Genomic DNA, 16,686 nt, shown 5'->3' with positions numbered 1-16,686 from the left:
CTCCCCTCCGCCCCCTCCCAAAAGAAGAGAAGAGAGGGAAGGACAGCAGTGAGAAGGTGGACCCAGCCAAGGCGCCGTCATCTTGGGGCTTCGACCTCCCTCCAAAACAGAGGCCTCGGCTCCCGAGTCACATGGTGTCCCCCAAGTGTGGGGCACTGAGCAGCCCCAAGAGGACCCCAGGCCAGCAGGTCACCCCCAGGACGCAGAGGCCGCCACCCCTGGCCTTGAGGGTGAGGGATGGATGCAGAGAGAGGGGCAGGGTTTGGGTCCGGTCCCCACACAGGATGAGGTTCCCAGGCACGCTGGGCAGTGCGTGCTCTGAAGTTGGGCCACACGTGAGCTGGTACCCACCGCTCTGTCCAAGGGTTTCTGAAGGCCAGAGCTGGCAGGTGTGGCCATCCAGCAAGGTGAGAAGAGGTGCCAGTGAGTTACAGAGCGAGGGCCCCCCAGGCCCCAGGAGAGCAGGAATAGCAGTGCTAATGGTGACCTGGTTCCATGGGGGACCCTGGATGGCAGAGGAGGGGGCTAAGCCATAGGACGGCCCAGGTGACCCCCAACCACTTCCTGACAAGAGGTCCCTCCCTGGTGAGGAAGCTGAGTGCCCCTTACACCAACCAGCATGTCGGGGCCCTGTGGCCACAGGGCATGAATGTCAGCCACGCTGAGCAGGGTCACAGCAGGGCAGGGTCAGGACAGCTCCTCCGTCCATGGACGGCACTGGAAGATGAGCCTGCAGCCCCTGAGTGGATCTCCCACCGCGGGGCCACATGCACATGGGGTGGTCTCCATGCCCCAGGAACCTGCGCTGCGAGGGGAGGGGAGGAGATGGCCGTGGAGTCTGAGAGGAGGCTCCGTTCCATCGGTGGCATTTCGTAACCAAAGTGCCAAGGTGTGGGTCCGGGGCAGGGCTGCAGGAGAGGGAAGCGGTGACTGCGGAAGAAATCAGCCATTTCATGGTGCAGCTCCCCAGCGAGCCACTCCTGTGAGCCGGCCGCAGCATGAACCGTGGCCAGAATTATGGCTCCATGTGGCAGCAGCGGCCAAGGCTCCCGCCTCAAAGCCTCCAGTGGTCAATTAGTTGACCACTGTTCATCTGCCTTTGGAACTGGGCCCAGGCGACTGGGGTTGTAGCTGGAGCAGTGGCCAACGTCTCCATCTGAGAAGGGCCAGCACCAGGCAGAGGGCAGGAAGAGGAGGGGGCAGCACGTGGGGGGCTGCAGGTGGGGAGGAGTGAGAACCCGTCACAGCTGAAAGTCCAGGTCACCTGGGGGCCACTGGCCCAGCCACAGACCTGGCCCAATCAGCATCTGGACTGGGTTTAATCGTGGTCCCCAGAAAAGCTATGTCCACGCCCTGACCCCTGCCAATGTGACCTTGTCTGGAAAAGGGGCCTTTGCAGATGTAAAGATCTGGAGATAAAATCGTCTGCATTGGGGTGGACCCTAAATCCTTATAGAGACAGAGGGAGACACAGGGGAGAAGGCGCCATGGAGACTGAGGCAGAGACCAGACGATAAGGCCACAGGCCAAGGGTCCCTGGAGCCTCCAGGAGGTGGAATAGGCAGGGTGGGTCCTCCCTCAAGCCCCTGGATGGAGCCGGGCTCTGCCCACGCCTCCACCTCGAACCTCTGGCCTTCTGGACTGCTGTTTTTAAGTCACCTCATTTGACAAGACCCTGACGGGAAGCAGCCAGACTCAGTCCCTTTTGCCGAGAAGCCTGTGTCTGGCTTTGTGATGAGGCTTTATGGGCACACAGTGTGGTTGGCCATTTGCACATGGGCGGTACCACACACCAGGATGGCACCGTGACGTGAAAGCCAGGTTGGGAGGAAGGAGCAGGGATTTCATCTGCACCCTCCCTCGGCGGCACGGCGCCTTTGTGGGTCAGATCCAGGGTCTCAAACCCAGAGACAGGTCCCACCACAGAGGTGCAGTTCGTATTAATCTTGTTTTAACTCGGCCGGTGTTGAAGCAGGAGATTTCTATTCAAAGCCCGACTTCTGCATTCCCTTAAGATTCAGATCTGCTGGTCACAGGGCCTGCTTCCCTGCAAGGCTCCAGGAGGCCTGGGCTAAGGGAGTGACCACCCAGGGCTCTGAAGCCCCTGGCCCGGAGGGTGCAGCCCCTCCCTCCCGGGGCTCCAACGCCAGGCCCAGGGTACTCCCTGAGTCACTGTGTGAGGCTGTTTTCCCTGCCTTAGAGAAATACTTCTCTAGGTCTAGCATAAGTGAGAAAATGAGAGACAAAAAGGCCCATGCATCTCAGGAGAATGGGAGCGGGAGCGTGTCTGCAGAAGGGCAGCGTATTCCCAAGTGTCTCCCAGCACCCCAGGTGGTGTGGCCCCCCCAGCCCCCCGCCTCTTCCTGCGTGTCCGAGAAGTCTCCCGGCCAGCCTGCATGTGCCTTTCCTTCTCTTTTGTGTCCGCTGTCTCCCCCACACCTGGCGGAAGCCACTCAGACCACAGGGCACCCGCTCCACTGTCTCCAGCCTCTGCACATCCCCTGCTCTGTCCACGCCCAGGAGCCTGGCAATCCTGTTCAGACACCAATGTGAACTCTTGTCTTCTCAAACCCCACCATGGTTTCCTGTCTCACCCAGAGTCAGAACCAAACCCAGCCCCATTCCTCCGGCACCCCGAGCCCACCGGCCTTCTCACTGGCTGTTCCCCCTGCCTGCACATTCCTCCCAAGCTCCCCACGGCTCGATAGCCACATGTCTGCTTGGCAGACAGCCCTGCCCACCGCCCGGTTTAATCCAGCGCACTGAGCACCCTGTCCCTCTCTCCTGCTGTGTTTTCTACACGGCCTCTGTCCCCAGCTGATGGGATACTCTTTGCTATTTGCCGTCGGTCTCCTCCCCTAGAGCCGTGTTTCCAACCTAGGGCAACGTCCCTCTTGGGACACTGGGCAAGTGATGGCATCTGTGGTTGTCACCGCTGGGTGGGGGCACCGCTGGCATTGCATGGGTGGAAGCCAGAAATGCTCAGCCCCCCTCAGTGCCCAGGATGCCCCACCGCAGAGAACGACCCAGCCCCAGGGCTGACAGTGCCCAGTTTGGGAAAAGCTTCCCCAGAGCATCAGCCACAGGAGGGCAAGGACTCCGAGAGCCACTGAAATCTGTGGCTCAGAAACCCCGGGCCCCTGGAGAGCTCAGGCACGTGGCCCTCCACACACGTGGCCCTCCACAGTCGGGTGTGACTGCCTGGCCCCTGGAGAGGGAGGTGTTCTCCTCTGAGACCCAGGGGTCGGGGGTCAGAAGAGCCCCAGGGAGGAGCCCCCAGTGCCTGCTGGGCTGACGGGACCTCCCCTGCCTGCCACCATCTTGTTCTTCCCAGACATCTAGATGCTTGGAATCACCAGCAGTCATTCCTGGCAGCTCCTCTTCCCTCTGTGCCCAGCAGAGAATGTGAGAGACAGAGAAAAAGAGACGGAGAGAGAGAGAGAGATGGGGGAAGCAAGAGGGTCCCAGCATCCCCCACCCCGTCCGCCCCCATGCGGTGGGTTTTGTGGATTTACGAAGCAGAGATCTTCTTTGTGGCCTCCCTGCCCCCAGCACCAGGCCAAGGGAGGACTCGCTGCCTGGAACTGGGAAAGGTCGGCGTTTTCTCTGGGTTTGATCCAGCTCTGCACAGCAGAAAGCAAACCTGGCTATAGAGTGAGAGGCGAGGGTCCGCTGGAGTTGGGCTTGGGGGCACAGCGCAGAGGCTCTGGGCCACCAGTGAGTACAGCCAGGGCTGGGGACACCGGAGGCCCCAAGGGATCCTAAAACCCACAAGAGCTGAGGCAGCTGCATGTCGCTGTCCTGGGTGTGCAAAGGGCAGCTGAGCGGAAGGTTGGGCAAGACACGTTTCCTTCAACGCAGCAGCCTGGGCAGCTAAGGGGCCGGGTCCCCGGGGTTCAGCCCCTCGTCCTGGAGGAGGCACAGGCCGCAGAGCCAGGGGGTAGTGAGCCCCAGCAGCCCCGAATCTTCTCTCCGCTTCTGTGCTTCTATGGATTTGCCTATTCTGGACGTTTCCTGTAAGTGGGCTCGTTCCACGCATGGCGTTTCGTGTCTGGCGTCTCTCACCAAGCGTCACCGTGGTAGCTCGTGTCTGTGTTTCATGCCTGTTTATGGCTGAATAATATTCCGCTGCATGGGGCAACCACGTTCTCTTTGTCCGTTCATCGCTCAGTGGACACTTGTCTGTTTGGCCATTTTGGCTGCTGTGAATGGTGCTGCTTTGAACGAGGGCGTGCAAGTGTTTGTCAGAACCCCTGGTTTGAGCTCTTTTGGATACATACCCAGGAGTGAAGCTGTCAGGCCCTGTATTGACTCTTGACTTGTGAGGACCTGCCAGCCTGTTTTCCACGGTGCCTGCACTCCCTCCTCCCATAGCATCTAATCTTCGTGCCGGAGTCACATTCTCAGGCTCCGGACAGACCCCAGGTGCTGTGCAGCCTGAGGATGAGACGCGGAGCAGGGCCCGGCCCTCTGTCTGCTCCATCTGTCAGCTTCCAAGGGGATGGAGGTTCCAGCAGTGACAGCTGGGAAGACCCTTGGGGAGTGTGTGGTCCAGGAGGAAGCGGTGGGAGCAGCGCTGACCTGAGAGGAGCTGGAGAAGCTCCCAGAGCAGCAGCCACCGTCACGCTGGCACTGGCTCCGGCTCACCCAGAAGGAAGGGATACAGGGCGTCTGCAAGCCTGGGCTGCAGGGCCTTGGGACTCCTTTTATATCCCCATTCGGACCACCTCTAGGTGCAGGAGCCCGGAGCAGGTGGGGGAGGCGTGCTTGCAGCCTGGCAGATGAGACCACCCCTAGATGGTGGCTGGGGTGGGGGCAGCACCCAGGAGAACTTCAGGATCTGAGCTCCAGGCATGGCTCCTGCCAGGGTGCATCATTGGCTGTGCGGCCGGCCAGCCGATGCTGGGTATGGGCAGGGCACACTCAACTCAGGAAGCTTTGATGCCTTTCTAGGGCAGGCCGGCCGCCTGCATTATTGATGGCTGTTCTGCAAAATTTACATGCTGAGCTATGGGGAGGTGAGCAAAAACCCCAGGGATGGCCCACTGTGGTTTTCTTCCCTCCTCTTGAACTTGAAAATGGCCAAATCACTTTTTAATGAATTCACTGCAGCTCCACTGCTGACGGCATGGCTGGCTCCAGAGACCTCTGCCATGTTCCCTGCATCCGGCAGAAGCAGGAAGGGTAGGGGCCCCAGCCCAGGACACGAGCAGGCGTCCAGCAGGGCACACCTGGCTGTGCAGGACTCCCACTGCCTGCCCAGACACCTCCATCGAGGATTGACATGGGAATGGAGGCTGCATATGTCAGCCATGGAGAGGGGACTCTGGGACGCTGGTCCAGAGCTGAGTCCTGGGTCATCTGTTTGTCCCATGAAGGCTGGGAGACACTTGCCGGCCTCCAGAGCACTCACCAGCCCCTGACCTCAGGGAAGTCCTGGGCCTTCATCTTCTGCAAAGTGGGAGGACGCCGTGCCCCTGTGCCGCACAGGCCCTTGGAAGGCTGCACACGGCCCACGCACACCGCAAGGTCTGTTGAGGCACCAGGAGGAGGTGCCAGACTCCTCTGAGAACAGGCGAACGTGGGGCTCCCCTCGCCTGCCTCATAGGAATGAAATGCACTTGAGGGCAAAGGGTGCAGCCCCATGTAAGCCTTTTAGATGAATACATGGAAACCTCCAGCCAAGCCAGCCCTGGCCAGCTACGTACAGACCAGCCACGTCTGCAAGCGACCCGTCTGCGGGAGCTCCCGTGGCTGCCTCACGAGCACATGCCTGGGTCCTGCTCACCCACCCTCTCGTCCCAGATACCATCCTGGAAAAGGGGGAGGTGGGGACAGTGATGAGGTCAGGAGCCTGACCCCACCTCCCCAGTGCTCCCAGGGTGCCAGGCCAACCCTGCCTGGACTTCAGAAGCCCCGCCAACAGGAAGGCCACTGGCTGCTCCCGGGGGTCTCCTTGGAGACTTCTTCCTTCTTGGGGGTCTAGCTTCCTGCCCCCACCCAGCCAGGAGACACCCCTGCCCTGCCTCTCAAAATCGAGACCCAGCTGCCCTCTAGTGGCAGTCAGCTGCACACACACAGACAACACACAACGCATGCACATCCATGCACATGTGGGTTTACATGCCTGCAGAGGTGCACACATGTGTGTATATACACACACAGGCATGCACACACGTGCACAAACACGCACACACGTGCACACACAATACACTGTACGTGTCTCTGGGTTTCTATAATGCTTTATTTATTTTCAGTATATAGAAAAGAATACATTTCTTTCCTATACATTGAAAGCACCGCAGCCAGGGGTGGCTTCCATGAACCGGCTCTGATTCGATGACTGAAGAAATGGAGACTTGGAGAATGATGTCATGCTGCAGGTCTGTGACAGCGGTTTCTCCGCGGGCTGACATTCTTCTCTGCTTGGATCCCTCCCTTTGCCGCCGGCCTGTGTCAGTCTCCTGTTTTCCAGTCTGGTCCTTCCGGCGGTGCCGTGCTGCAGGAGGAGGCGGCCACAGCCAAATAAACACGTAGCTGAGAGCGGCCTGGGGGCCCCACACTGCAGGATGGGTGGCCAAGGGGAGCTGGTGCAGGCAGGCAGTGGGGCACCGCCTGAGGGGGACATCGCGCCCGGGAAAGAGGCTGCTGAGAGCCTCCTGCAGCTTCAATTTCCAAATCTGTCCTGGGAGGGGGAAGGGAATAGGATTTGTAAAGAACAAGAGAAACTTGGGTGAGAAATGAAGAAAGTGTCCACAGCAAGGCTGCCTGCTACCCTGTCAGAAAACCCAATTCTGTTTCCTCGGGGAGCAGGGACTGAGGTGAGATGCAGCCACATCCCCACGGAGCCACCGCCACAGCCAGTGCACATAGATGGGGCATGGATGAAATGAGGCTCCGCAGGCAGGATTCCGGCCCCTCGCCAAGGTGCCTTGTGTACCTGGCGTTTGGGTTCGCATTGGCAAGCCTGTGCTGACACCGTCCCCAGCCCATCTCTGCAGTGTCCTAGCCAGAGGCAGAGCCAGCCTTCAGGCTCCATCCAGCCACTGCGAGGGAGGGCCGCATGCTGACAGGTGAAGGAGAACGCGGCCAGGCTGGAGAAGCTTCCAGAGGTGGGCTGGCTGGTCTCTGTCGTGATGAACAGGAAGGCACATTTTCTTTCTGTTGGGATCCTGAGGCAAGAAGCCTTGGGGCAGGGACCTCTGCCGTGGGCAGTGCCATGAAGTCCAAGGCCTCAGGCCTGGCGAATGTCTGGACACACATTGATCCACAGTTAGAAGGCAGATCCTGACCCTGAGGTTGCAAAGAGCAGCCATTCAAGGGTGGTGCCAGCTCTGCTGTTTCTATGACGTCCATCCCACATTCAGGAGACCCAGCGGGCATCGAGCTGATGTCACTGTGGACATTATTGGTGCTGCCTGAGTCCCATCCATAACAAAGGCCGGAAGCGCAGACCAACCCAGCGTCAGGGACCCCAACCGGCCCCTCACTCTGCCCTGGTCAGCTGTGTAGCACTGGGGAGGTCATGAGGCTGCCTGGCCCTCACTGAATTCAGTCATCCCCTCTGTAAATGGTAAAGAAACATGAGCTCCGCTGACTACGCAGTGTGACACCAGTCACTGAAATAGTGAACAGGAGCATGCAGTCAAAACTGGGTTTTTATTGTTTCTCTCCCCATTGTTGGTTTTCTCCCCTCCCTCACAGCCTCCGCATTAGCCCCCAGTAATGCCCTGTTCTGCACCGTGCACCTCATACCTCCTGCCCCAGCTCTGCTGTGCCTGCAGCTCATGCTGTCACTCCCTCCTCCCTCTAGTGAGCCCCCACCTTCCTTCCACAACCAGCTCCCCTTGGACTTCCATGGAGAAGCCTCTCTCACCTCCTTCAGTCTCCTTATCTCATGGATGGATGAGAGATCCTCAGCTTCCTTATTGGGTGGTTGTAATCCACCTGACATAAGGAGAGGTGTCTCTAAAGGATGGATGGATGGATGGATGGATGGATGGATGGATGGATGGATGGATGGATGGAGGATGGATGGGTGGATGGATGGTGGATGATGGGTGATGGGTGGGTAGGGGGATGGTGGATGACGAATGAATGGACAATGGATGAATGGGTGATGGATGAATGGATGATGGATGAATGGATGATGGATGGATGATGGATGATGGATGAGTGAATGGATGGTGGATGAGGGATGATGGATGGATGGATGGATGGATGGATGGATGGTGGGTGATGGATGGATGATGGATGAATGGATGATGGATGGATGAATGATGGATGAGTGAGTGGATGATGGATGGATGATGGATTAGTGAGTGGATGGTGGATGATGGATGATGGATGGGTAAATGGATCAATGATGGATGAGTGAGTGGATGGATGGATGGATAGATGATGGATGGGTGGATGGATCAATGATGAATGAGTGAGTGGATACTTGGATGATGGATGGATAGATGATGGATGGATGGATAGATGGATGATGGATGGGTCAGTGGATGGTGGATGATGGATGGGTGGATGGATGAATGGATGATGGATGGACAGATAATGGATGGATGGATAGATGGATGATGGATGGGTGAGTGGATGGATGGATGATAGATGATGGATGCAAGGGTGGATGATGGATGATGGACAGGTGGGTGGATGGATTATGAATGGATGGATGGGTGGATGATGCATGATGGATGTGCAGATGATGGATGGGTAAATGATGGATGGGTGGGTAAGGGGATGGATAGAAGGATGAGGGAGAAAGGAAAAATGGGAGCAGGTAAGGGTTAACCTACTGTGAGAAAACTATCAAAGTAGGATGTAGCACCCAGGTAAATGTAAGCTATTTCTGTTATTTGTTTGTATCTCCTTGACTCCAAGTTCTAGTCCTCTTGGTAAATATCAACTCTGTTAGGCATGACTCATTAACTTGGTTCCCTCAACAGACACCGATTACCAACTGTGTGCCAGGTCTGTACCTGGTACTTTGGACACAAAGCTGGACAAGACTCAGTCCTCGGGGCATTCTGGGTCTTCCAGGAGAGTCCGGCCTGCAGCAGAGGTGGCCAGGGTTGTGGCTGTCCAGGTCATGCTGCATCTCCAGGGTTAATGAGGGAGGCAAGATCAATTCCAGAGGCACAAGGGGAGCTCATTCTGGAAGGAAGAGTGGGATCTCACCAGCGGGAGGATGGAGAGGGACAACACAGCCACAAGCACAGAAGGGCAGGGATAGGAGGTGTGGGGGGCACAGTGCAAACAGGGCATCATGTGGGGCAAATGTTGGGGTAATGAGGGAGGGGAGAAAGCCAACAATGGGAGAAACAATGAAAACCTGGTTTGGGCTGCACGTTCCTGTTCACTGTCTCAGCAACTAGTCACGGCTGTGCGGTCAGCAGAGCACACGGTCCTGTCCCATTTTACAGAGGGGGCCACCAAATACAGGAGGCCCAGGTTGCTGACAGCTCTGCAGCCTGCAGGCCCCTCCCTGTCCTGCTGAGCCTCACAGCCTCCCCGGAACCCTCTCCTGCAGGGAGTCTGAGCAGCCCACTCTCCTCGGCCCTGCAGGAGCTCTGAGTTCTGCAGTCCTCCCCTCTCTCTCCAGGTGACTGATCCCCTGCAGGGGCCATGCAGGCATGAGCCAAGAAGCAGTTTCCTGCCCTTCCAAGAGGCCCCTGACACCTGCCTCCTTGAGGGAGATCTCTCAGAACAACAGTCAGGGCTGTGTGATGAGGCACATGTTGCCTCATCACTAGGGGGCCCAGGAGCCAGCGCCCCACTGCACTGAGCCTTGGCCCCATGTAGGCTGGGCCTGGTCACCAGGCCACAGTCACCCTGGTTTGGGTGGAGGCCATGTGGAACACCCCTGAGCCTGATTGGCTGCTGTGTTCCCACCTCCCAGGTCCAACCGCACCTCCCAGCCCTGCCCTCAGTTCACCCTGTCACCTTCAGGCAGCGTGACTGCCTCTTCCTGGAAGCCTCCCCTGGCTCCCCAGCCCTCCCTCCCTGAGATGCTTGTGGCCTCACTTTCAGGCCTGTCCAGGTGGCAGTGGCTTACACTGCCTGACATTGGAGCCCAAGGTCAGCAAGCATCTTCTGTAAAGTACCAGGTGGTCCATATTTTAGGTTTTGTGGGGCATACAGTCTCTGTGCAGATACTCGGCTCTGCCTGGCAAGTGTGAAAGCAGCCGTAGATAATGTGTCAGTAAATGAGCATAGCCATGTGCCAATAAAACTTTATTTACAATAACAGTGATGGGCAGATTCAGCCCACAGGCCGTCGCTTGCTACATGTATAAGTTGGATCATGTGATGCCCCTTGGTGACTCACAGCTGTCCACAGACCATCCAGACACCTCATGGAGCACCAGGCCCCTCTGTCATTCCTCAGATCTTCTGTTGTCACCAGAGTTGTTGGCAACAGTAACTTGCTGTCATGGGGCACCTACTCTGTGTTGGACCCATGTTTGACCCTGGAGACACAGTGGGTGATGGATGAGACAGCCATGGCCCCCAGAGCTCAGGTTGGCAAGGGACACAGACAACGATCAAGGGAGGACACAGCAAATGTAAAAGTGCAAGCCAGGAATGAGTCATGGATGAAGAGCAGGCTGAGCTGACAGCATGCTCGGCTGGAGGGCCAGGAGAGAATTCCGTGGGAAAGGACATCTGGGGGCTGAGGAGCTTTGATTCAAGATGAGGCCCCAGAGGGGTTAGCAGCCATGACACATGGAGTGCTGCGGCCATGTTAAGGGTTTGGATGTACGCCAGGGAGCTTTTGCTGCATAACAAAAGATCCCAAAAGTTAGCAGCCTAAAACAACCACCATTTATTTCTATTTATTTAGCTCACAATTCCACAAATTGGCAATTTGGGCTAGGCTCAGCTGGAAAACCCTTCCATCCTTGGCTGGGCTTATTCATCCATCTCTCATCAGCTGCCACTTTGGCTTGGGGCTGGCTGGTCTTGGAGGGAAGGAGGAAGGAATAGAAAGACAGAGGGATGGAAAGGTAGAAAGAGGGAGGGACGGAGGGTGTATGGGTGGATAGCTGAATGGATAAATGGATGGGTGGGTGAATAAAGGGATAAATGGATGGGTGGGTGAATAGAGGGATGGTGGTTGGGTGGGTGGGTAGATCAATGAATGGGTGGGTGAATAGAGGGATAGATGGATGGATGGGTGAGTAGAGGGATGGTGGATGGAGGGGTGGGTAGATGGATAGATGGTGGGTGAATAGAGCGATAGATGGGTGGGTGAATAGAGGGATGGTGGTTGGGTGGGTGGATGGATAAATGAATGGGTGGGTGAATAGAGGGATAGATGGATGGATGGGTGAACAGAGGGATGGTAGATGGGTGGGTGGGTGGATGGATAGATGGCTAGGTGTGTGAATAGAGAGATGGTGGATGGAGGGGTGGGTGGATGGATAGATGGATGGGTGGGTGAATAGAGGGATGGTGGATGGAGGGGTGAGTGGATGGATAGATGGATGGGTGGGTGAATAGAGGGATAGATGGATGGGTGGGTGAATACAGGGATGGTGGTTTGGTGGGTGGATGGATAAATGAATGGGTGGATGAATAGAGGGATAGATGGATGCATGGGTGAACAGAGGGATGGTAGATGGGTGGGTGAGTGGATGGACAGATGGATGGGTGTGTGAATAGAGAGATGGTGGATGGATAGATGGATGGGTGGGTGAATAGAGGGATGGTGGATGGAGGGGTGAGTGTATGGATACATGGATGGGTGGGTGAATAGAGGGATAGATGGATGGGTAGGTGAATAGAGGGATGGTGGATGGCTGGGTGGGTGGAAGGATAAATGGATGGGTGTGTGAATAGAGGGATGGTGGATGGAGGGGTGGGTGAATGGATAGATGGATGGGTGGGTGAATAGAGGGATAGATGGATGGGTGGGTGAATATAGGGATGGTGGTTTGGTGGGTGGATGGATAAATGAATGGGTGGATGAAGAGAGGGATAGATGGATGGATGGGTGAACAGAGGGATGGTAGATGGGTGTGTGAATAGAGAGATGGTGGATGGATAGATGGATGGGTGGGTGAATAGAGGGATGGTGGATGGAGGGGTGGGTGGATGGATAGATGGATGGGTGGGTGAATAGAGGGATGGTGGATGGAGGGGTGGGTGGATGGATAGATGGATGGGTGGGTGAATAGAGGGATAGGTGGATTGGCGGATGAGTAGAGGGATGGTGGATGGGTAGGTGGGTGGATGGATAGATGGATGGGTGAGTGAATAGAGGGATGGTGGATGGGTGCGTGAATACAGGGATGGTAGATGGGTGAGTGGGTGGATGGATAGATGGATGTGGGGCAGATAGAGGGATAGTGGATGGTTGGGTGAGTGGATGGATAGATGGATGTGTGGGTGAGTGGATGGATAGATGGATGGATGGGTGAATGCAGGGATGGTGGATCAGGGGGTGCGTGGCTGGGTGGAGAGATGGATGGATGATGGTTGGAAAGAGAAAATATTGGTGACCATCTGCTGTTGGTAATTCCTTATGGAGCCAGTTTATGGAACTTGAGCGTGTTTCACTGAATCACACTGCTAGGAACTGGTCTTCTCCCTTAACCTCTTAGAGAAGCAAGACTCAGGGTTGTTTGTCACTTGGAGAGCTTTTCACAGGGTCCCTTTTTTGCTTTGGTCCCCAGAATCCCCTCCCCTAATGGTACTGGTGAGAGGCGGGCTGTGGTCCCAGCAGGGAGCTGCCCACAAGCTTGTCCTCAGGGAGCTGCCCACAAGCTTGTCCTCAGCTGTCACCTCAGAAGTTCATGCCTCTGGGTCAGAGCAGAGGTGTGGAAAAGCCACCTCTGCCAGCTCAGGGATTTTGGCACTGACGGACTCCCAGCAAGGGCTCTGCAGAGAAAGGCCATGAGACTCCTTCAACGCCTAATAAAATGCACTCATCCCGCCAAGCCTTATTTGCCATTTGAAGCTCACACCTGCGCCTGCGCAGTAAACTGCCCTGTCAGGACTGCGTTTTCCAGCAGAGAGCATGCTTGCATCTCCACACCTGCAAAGAGAAGGCAAGGGTTTGTCTTTTCTTCCCATTTGAATGTCTGACCCGTAGTTCAGCTGGACAAGGTAGACACTCCAGAAACGAGGTCCCTCCTGACCCGGGTCTGTGGGGCATCCCTGCCTTTGCAAACTCCCTGCTCGGTTTTCCAGACCGAATGCAACCCCAGCGCCCTCTGAGCTCCCCTGTTCTCCCCCCTTCTCCCCTGTTCTCCTGTTCTCCTCCCTTCTCCCCTGTTCCCCTGTTCTCCTCCCTTCTCCCCTGTTCCCCTGTTCTCCCCCCTTCTCCCCTGTTCCCCTGTTCTCCTCCCTTCTCCCCTGTTCCCCTGTTCTCCCCCCTTCTCCCCTGTTCTCCTGTTCTCCTCCCTTCTCCCCTGTTCTCCTGTTCTCCCCCCTTCTCCCCTGTTCTCCTGTTCTCCCCCCTTCTCCCCTGTTCCCCTGTTCTCCCCCCTTCTCCCCTGTTCTCCTGTTCTCCTCCCTTCTATCTTGGCACCAAACGTGATCCACCCCTATTAATGGCAGGACCACAGAGACGAAAACACAAGCAAACCTCTTCATGCCACACCTTAAGCCATGGCGAGGGGAGGAGAAACTTACTCCGACAGACAGTGTCGTCCAGGAGGCTTGGAGAAGGCCCTGCGCCCAGCACATAGCCCCCGATGAAAGAGAACTGGCTCCAGGAACTCCGTTCCTGTGAACAGATTTCTTTCCATAAGTACCCTGTCAATTAAAACCCAAACTGATTCTCTGTTCTTTCTCAACTGGTGTCTCCCTTCCAGAAAGTTCAGCAGTACACAGTCATCGTTCAGGCCACAGACATGGAAGGAAATCTCAACTATGGCCTCTCAAACACAGCCACAGCCATCATCACGGTGACAGATGTGAATGACAACCCGCCAGAATTTACCGCCAGCACGGTGAGTCCCTCGAAGCCGCCCAGTGATGCATGGCCTGTGCGGGGCAGGAATGCACTGACGTGCGGCGCAGCTCCCTCTGTCTCTGCAGCTCTGTCTGATGGGTGCTTGGCAGGTAGCATGTAAGAAAGGCCCTGGGCAGTGGGGGCTGCTGTGTGGAGTGGCTCCACTCCTGGTGTGCGCAGTAGGGGAGAGGCCAGGGCTCAGCCAGGGAGGGGACCTGCGGCGGAGGTCGGTTGCCACCTGGGAGGCATCTCTGTGATGTCTGGAGGAGTTAACTGGTACTGTTTGGGCTGATGTTACTGCCACTTTGGGAGGCGTGCGTGTGGGACCTTCTTGGGGGATGCCCAGATGGAGCGTTGGCATGGCGGGTCCATCCTGTATGTGGAACTTGGCCGACCCTCTATGGCCCGCTGTTGGCAGAAAGGGGGTCGTGACTGGGCCCCATACCGGCTGCTTGGGACCTGAGTGACCACTCACTGAATGTTGTTAAAAGTCCACTGCGAGGTCCTGAGCCCCCAGTTCACAGGGGGCCAAACTCTGTCTGGTGGGAACATGGTAGAGACAGGGCTGTAAGGCATGCGGCCCCCGCTTCCTCTGGATTCCAGCAGGGCAGCTGCACCACCAGGAGGGGCCCTTCCCTTGAAATCTGCAGAGGCCACCGCGCCGACAGACATTCGATGGCCCCACTTCCCTGCTGCCCGGCGATCTGGGGAGGTCCCAGCTTCGGCTGTTGCCCTTCTCTTCAACCAGGACCCTCTGTGGTGATTCCCTGGGTCCGTGGGGTGCAACACTGTGTCCCCAAGCTGTCATTTTGGGCCCCTGTAGCAGTGCTGATATCACAGGCACGTGGCCCAGCCCCGGGAACCCCTCTAGGAAGGTTTAAGGCACCAGGCTGCGACGTGCAGAGGGGAGGGTCAGCAAGGGCTCCCAGAGTGACCGTGACCCCGAGATGCCAGGATCTCAGGGTTTTCTCTGCCCCTACAACCATATCACCCGCTTCTCCCCCAGGCCTAGGCCCCCACAGAGCTGTGTGTCAATCATGATAGCAATGACATGATAGCAATGACAGCAGCAGCACCAGCTGCCCTGTGGAGCTGCCCCTTGGGCCCCAGGGTGCGGCCAGGGTGCAGAGCCAGCCTCTGATCCCAGCCAACCCCGACTAACCCAATGACAGATGAGGACTCTGGGCTGCGGAAGGCTAAGAGGGAGACGGGAAGGGATGGGGTCAGGAGCAAGGACGGGAAGGGATGGGGTCAGGAGGGAGACGCTCCTCCCTGTGGGTAGGCCGGCTTGCTGAGAAGGCAACTCAAGGCCAGAGCCCCTCACCACGGCACCCGTCCTGCATCTGGGCCTCCTGCGTCCTGCATCCCGGGCCCCGGGCGCAGCTGCACCAGGCGGGGGTGGCCGTGAGCACACAGCGCCATCTGGTGGGAAGATGGCAGATCACAGCGAAGGAAGCCAGCTCAGCACCACTGCGGCAGGGCTGGGATGCTCCAGGCGCACCCTCAGGCTCCTGGCAGTGAGTCCCAGGCAGCAAGCAGCCAGGGCAACCAGGAGCCTGAGGAGCATTTAACAGGGCGCAGCCCCAGGATGCAACAGCTCTCATACAATTGGCCAGGAAGGCGTTCAGATGGTTTGGAAAACACCCCCTTCTCTCTTGGCTTCAGTCTCTATTTGCTCTCTTCCGGCCAATGAGCAACGGGCAGGAAAAGCTCAGGGCCAGGCTCCCGGGGAGTCTGGACATAGGGGAAGCAGCTGCTAACCCCAGGGCCCTGCAGAATAATAACGTCCAGGCCCAAGAGCGCAGCCGGGCTGCACCCACACAGCTGGCCAGGCAGCCCCAGCTGTCCTTCCTCCCTGACTCCAAGAAAGAAAAGGAAGTGATGGCAGGGAGGGAGGGGAGAAGGTGGCGCACATTGTGTGGAGCAGGTGTCTCTGCCTTTCTTGGAGCCGGCATCCCTGTGAAGGAAGACGGAGAACCGCAGTATGTCTCCGACCTGCACATGCCTCTGAAAACGGCCAGCCCAGGAGTCACACCGAGCCCCCAGCGGAATTCTGCATTTGGCTCAAGGCAACTTGAAGCACATTGCAGGGGAGAATTCTTGCCTCTGTGTCCCCTTGAACAAAAGGTGGGGATGACCTGATTCTCTGAGATGTTGGGGGGCAGAAGTTAAACAAGGGAAACTGTGGTCCTAAATCCCGAAATTCAGAGAATCCCATCATTCCATTGCAAGCCCTACCCCTCGTCTCTGGTCCCCCTCCCGAGACTCTGGGAAGCCAAGGCAGAGGCCCTTCTAGACCTAGTGGACCAGCCACAAGCACTGACCAGCATGAGCACTGACCAGCACTGACCAGCCACCAGCACTGACCAGCCTCCAGCATTTACCAGCACTGACCAAAAATGACCAGCAACCAGTACTGACCAGCACTGACAAGCCACCAGCACCAACCAGCCACCCGCACTGATCAGCACTGAGCAGCCCTCGGCACTGAGCTACCCTCACAGCCACTGCTGACCGGCCACACCACCCTGGGGCTGCTCCTCCTGGGACTGGGGCAGAGGGTCCCCATGGCATTTATTAGAGAGACACATCCCTGTGCTTTTCCAATGGCTAAGCACAGGCTACTGCAGCCTCATGCACCTCCCAGAGTTGGGCCATTGTCCATTCTTGGTTCCAGAGGGCCTCAGGCAGGTCCCAGGCCCCAGATCACGGGGCAGGGAAAT

General features: G+C 57.2%; 1 protein-coding gene across 1 annotated transcript in view; it reads left to right on the top strand.

Moving 5' to 3' along the window:
* The window catches only part of LOC105470550 (cadherin 4), a 683,954-nt gene that overhangs the window by 625,882 nt on the left and 41,386 nt on the right, over positions 1-16,686 (top strand). The window contains exon 8 of the mRNA XM_011722645.2: positions 13,824-13,961. Within this exon, the coding sequence (XP_011720947.2) occupies positions 13,824-13,961 (138 nt within the window). The remainder of the gene's footprint in view (positions 1-13,823; positions 13,962-16,686) is intronic.

This window comes from Macaca nemestrina, chromosome 15 (genome assembly GCF_043159975.1).
Source record: "Macaca nemestrina isolate mMacNem1 chromosome 15, mMacNem.hap1, whole genome shotgun sequence".
Taxonomy (NCBI): Eukaryota; Metazoa; Chordata; class Mammalia; order Primates; family Cercopithecidae; genus Macaca; species Macaca nemestrina.
Note: the sequence above shows the minus strand (reverse complement) of the source record. Positions and strands in the feature narration are given on the sequence as shown.